Source organism: Salvelinus fontinalis, chromosome 36 (assembly GCF_029448725.1).
Source record: "Salvelinus fontinalis isolate EN_2023a chromosome 36, ASM2944872v1, whole genome shotgun sequence".
NCBI lineage: Eukaryota > Metazoa > Chordata > Actinopteri > Salmoniformes > Salmonidae > Salvelinus > Salvelinus fontinalis.
The window spans coordinates 16,747,232-16,751,770 of NC_074700.1; the positions used below are offsets into that span (position 1 = coordinate 16,747,232).

General features: G+C 39.3%; 1 protein-coding gene across 1 annotated transcript; it reads left to right on the plus strand.

Annotated features, from left to right (window-relative positions):
- The first annotated feature begins 2,036 nt into the window (after nucleotides 1-2,036).
- On the plus strand, nucleotides 2,037-3,410 carry LOC129835446 (uncharacterized). The gene is made up of 2 exons (XM_055901084.1): nucleotides 2,037-2,679; nucleotides 2,848-3,410. The coding sequence occupies exons 1-2, from the start codon at nucleotides 2,323-2,325 to the stop codon at nucleotides 3,289-3,291; spliced, it is 801 nt and encodes a 266-aa protein (XP_055757059.1). The 5' UTR covers nucleotides 2,037-2,322; the 3' UTR covers nucleotides 3,292-3,410.
- Nucleotides 3,411-4,539: the final 1,129 nt, after the last annotated feature.

Consider the following 4,539-nt stretch of genomic DNA (forward strand, 5'->3'; position numbering starts at 1 on the left):
ATCTAAAACTCCAGTCACAGACTATTCTCCCTGCTACCGCATGGCAAGAAGTACGGGAGCACCTAGTCTAGGTCTAAAAGGCTTCTTAAACTTCTTGTCAATAGGGGAGCGCTGTTTCCACTTTGGAAAAAATCGTGCCCAAATGAAACGGCCTCGTACTCTTTCTAGATCATACAATATGCATATTATTATTACTATTGGATAGAAAATACTCTCAAGTTTCTAAAACAGTTTGAATTATATCTGTGAGTAAAACAGAACTCATTTTGCAGCAAACTTCCATACAGGAAGTGAAAAATCTGAAAACGAAGCTCTGTTTCAGGGCCTGCCTATTCAACTGGCTTTTATTTATCGATATGCATGCACTTCATACGCCTTCCACTAGATGTCAACAGGCAGTGGAAGGTGGAATGGGGTGTCTAGCTTGATCTGAGGCCGAACAAGAGTTTTTGGAGTGACAGGTCTGGAATTTTCTTTGTCTTCGAAGGCGCGAGGCGGAGCTCGACACTGTCTTCTGAAAAGCGTTCGGTTTACACGGCGAATATCTCCGGCTCTGATTTTATTTGATACATATGATAATAACATCATAAAGTAGGTTTATTCAACCGAGTTTTATCAGTTTATTCAACGTTTATTGGGACTTTTGGAGTTTTCCGTTCTTTGCGTCAAGAGAGGATGGGAATGTTAGCAACCTTGGCTAGCATAGTGGCGCGAATTCGACAGAAGAAATGGACATTCTAAAACCAAACAACGATTTATTCTGGACCAAGGACTCCTTGCACAACATTCTGATGGAAGCTCAGCAAAAGTAAGAAAACATTTATGATGTTATTTCGTATTTCTGTGTAAAATGTTGACTCCTATTCTCCGCCGTTTTGGTGAGCGCTGTCTCACAATAACGCAAGCTGTATGTTATGGTAAAGTTATTTTGAAAAATCTAACACAGCGGTTGCATTAAGAACCAGTGTATCTTTCATTTGCCATACAACAAGTATTTTTATGTAAAGTTTATGATGAGTTCTTTGGTCAGATTAGGTGAGTGTGCAAAATATCTCCAGAGATTCTGGTGAATCGATGCTACGTATTCACAATGTATAATCAGGATTTGTAGCTCTAAATATGCACATTTTTGAACAAAACATAATTGTATTGTATAACATGATGTTATAAGACTGTCATCTGATGAATTTGTTCAAGGTTAGTGATTAATTTTATCTCTATTTTGTCGGTGTTGTGCAAGCTATTTTTGCGGGGAGTAAAGTGCGTTGTGTGTTTGGCTACTGTAGTGAGCTAATAGAAATATATATTGTGTTTTCGCTGTAAAACACTTAAAAAAATCGGAAATATTGGCTGGATTCACAAGATGTTTATCTTTTATTTGCTGTACACCATGTATTTTTCATAAATGTTTTATGATGAGTATTTATGCATTTCACGTTGCTCTCTGTAATTATTCTGGCTGCTTTGGTGCTATTTGTGATTGTGGCTACAATGTAAAACTATGATTTATACCTCAAATATGCACATTTTCAAACAAAACATAAATGTATTGTATAACATGTTATAAGACTGTCATCTGATGAAGTTGTTTCTTGGTTAGTGACTAATTTTATCTCTATTTTGTCGGTTTTGTGAAAGCTACCTATGCGGTGGAAACATGGTGAAAATATGCGGTTGTGTGTTTGGCTATTGTGGTTAGCTAATAGAAATACATATTGTGTTTTCGCTGTAAAACATTTTAAAAATCGGAAATGATGGCTGGATTCACAAGATGTTTATCTTTCATTTGCTGTATTGGACTTGTGATTTCATGAAAATTATATTTTATGATATCCCTGTACCGTTAGGCTAGGCTATGCTAGTCAGTTTTTTTGATGAGGAGGATCCCGGATCCGGGATGGGTATTAAGTATTGTGGCAAACAGGGGCGGGCAAAGACAGGTCAAGGCAGGCAGGGATCGAAAAATCCAGGGTAAGGCAAAGGTACACGACGGCAGACGGACTCAGGGTAAAGGACAGGCAGGGTTCAGTAATCCAGAGGTGGAGCAAAGGTACAGGACGGCAGGCTCAGGGTCAGCCAGAGAGGTCAGGCGGGCGGGTACAGGGTCAGGACAGGCAAAGTTCAAAACCGGGAGGACCATTAAAGAGAGGCTGGGAAACGATAGGAGCTGACGGGAAAATGCTGGTAAGCTTCAACGAACAAGACGAACTGGCAACAAACAGACAGAGAACACTGGTATAAATACACAGGGGATGATAGGGAAGATTGGTGACACCTGGAGGGGGGTGGAGACAAGCACAAGGAGGTGTAACAGATCAGGGCATGACAGAGACACTGACATTGCACTGCTTTCATGAAGTTAATTTGGCAATGCACTTCTTATTGTACAAGCAACCCTTCGGAAATAATCCTCAACTCATGTCAACCTTTTATGAGTATGAAAATAATTATATATTTTATGACTTTAAGGGTAACCCTCGTGTCTCATTGGAAAGTGGCAATGGAATAAACCACCTAAAGATCTCAGACGTACAGCTTTCTGATTCAGCAGCATATTATTGTGTAAGTTTTTACTCTAATTTGGTGGAATTTGGAGGAGACATTCTTATTGTAAAAGGTACAAAATACAAATTTAAAGAGAAAATAACTAGTTACTTATGGACTGCAACTGAGGGAACATCTTGAGCACTTTTTCCACTTTACTTTTTGGATACAACGATACTGGATACAAAATTATGTATTTGCGTAATCAAATAATACTTTGTGTTCAACTTACATGTTTGGGTCTTAAAAAAACATATTGTATTTACATATTGTATTTACTATTAATCTTCTTATCGGGTTCAGGATCCAGAAACACTACCGTTGTACAGCTGTCTGAGTCAGTCCAGCCAGGAGACTCTGACTCTGAATTGTACAATAGACACTGAGACCTATGCAGGAGAACACAGTGTCTATTGGTTCAGACATGGCTCAGGACAATCCCATCCAGGAATCATTTACACCCATGGAGACAGGAGTGATCAGTATGAGAAGAGCCCAGAGGCTGGGTCTCCTACACAGAGCTGTGTCTACAACCCCCCCAAGAGGAATCTCAGGCTCTCTGATGTTGGGACTTACTACTGTGGTGTGGCCTCATGTGGAGTGATACTGTTTTGGAACGGGACCAAGCTGAACATTGAATTTGACCATTATCCAGTGCTGAAAATCCTGGTCCTTCTCTCCATCATAAGAACTGGAGTTCTCCTCTGCTGTCTGACAATCTTCATCATTTACCTCATCAGGAAATAGATAGGTTTTGCAATAACTGCTGGAGATCATCACTTATGCGTTGTAATTTACGATATTTATTGAGATTGCTGAGTTGATCATATTGAGTATTTAATATTAATGGTCTGTGACCTTGCCTAAAAAGTGGTATGTTAATTGATTTGCTTTCCTGAAATCCCCGTGTATGTACCTTCTTTTTTTATATAAATATGAATTTAAACAACTGATACTAACTGAAATTGACTTCTTCCTCCTTTTCCCAGATTGCTTCTGCAGAGACAACCTACTGTTACCATGCTAAACCCACCGACATATCATGCATTCAGTGAGCTTTTCAAAGGTACTTGGACATTTTGGTCTACTGTGAGAATAAGACGAGGCCATATCTACGCTTTGGACAGGCCTGCTGAACTTGCACCCACTCTGTGGTTTTCAGCAGGATGTCTATGTGGTGTCAGTCAGTTACTCTCTTTGTCCGTTGTTCACACCCATCACTATTAGAAACACAGTTCCCCTGACATACTGCATGCCATGTAGACTAACACAGTATCTTATCACTTACAAGATCATAGGTTTTATCAATTCTTGAACTGTAATCATTAGTTTACAGAGTGTAGAGTAGAAGGTGCATCAGGCTACAGCCAAGAGCCCTACCCACTCAGGTACACCTCTGACCCCTACTCAGGTGTTACATTTCAGTGTTACATACACTTGCTTCATCCTGTCGGTGTTACCCCTGTATACACTCATTATGCAACAGCCCTATTCATCCTGTATATAAGTATCAAGTCATGTTCTATGAATAACAGTCCTCCTATAGGTCATTAGGAGAACAGTAACTGCTGCATGTGGAGGAACCAAAGATATCTAAGGCACACAACTGATAAGAGCATACAGGTACAGATAATGTATGCTTAAAAATAAAAAGTACTAACTACATGAAAATACCTATTTAAAGAAATGTAAAACCTGTGATGGTAATTCAGGTGGTTAAGTATGATTGCCAAAATGGAAAAAAAGGTTGGATTTTTGAATTGTTGTTACACAGACTATCTATCCAGATAAGAGTTATAACAGAATATTAGACAGCTTTCGTCCAGCCAGTTGTTGCAAAGTATTATCATTGGTCCACTTTTAGCATTGATTATACAGTAGGTGATTCTCAGTTTACATGTGAAGACCATGGTGGGCTGTATAAGGCATACAAAGCGCCCAGTTCAACCAATCACCAAATGGGTAGACTTCTTCCACTCAAGACACAGTTAGTAA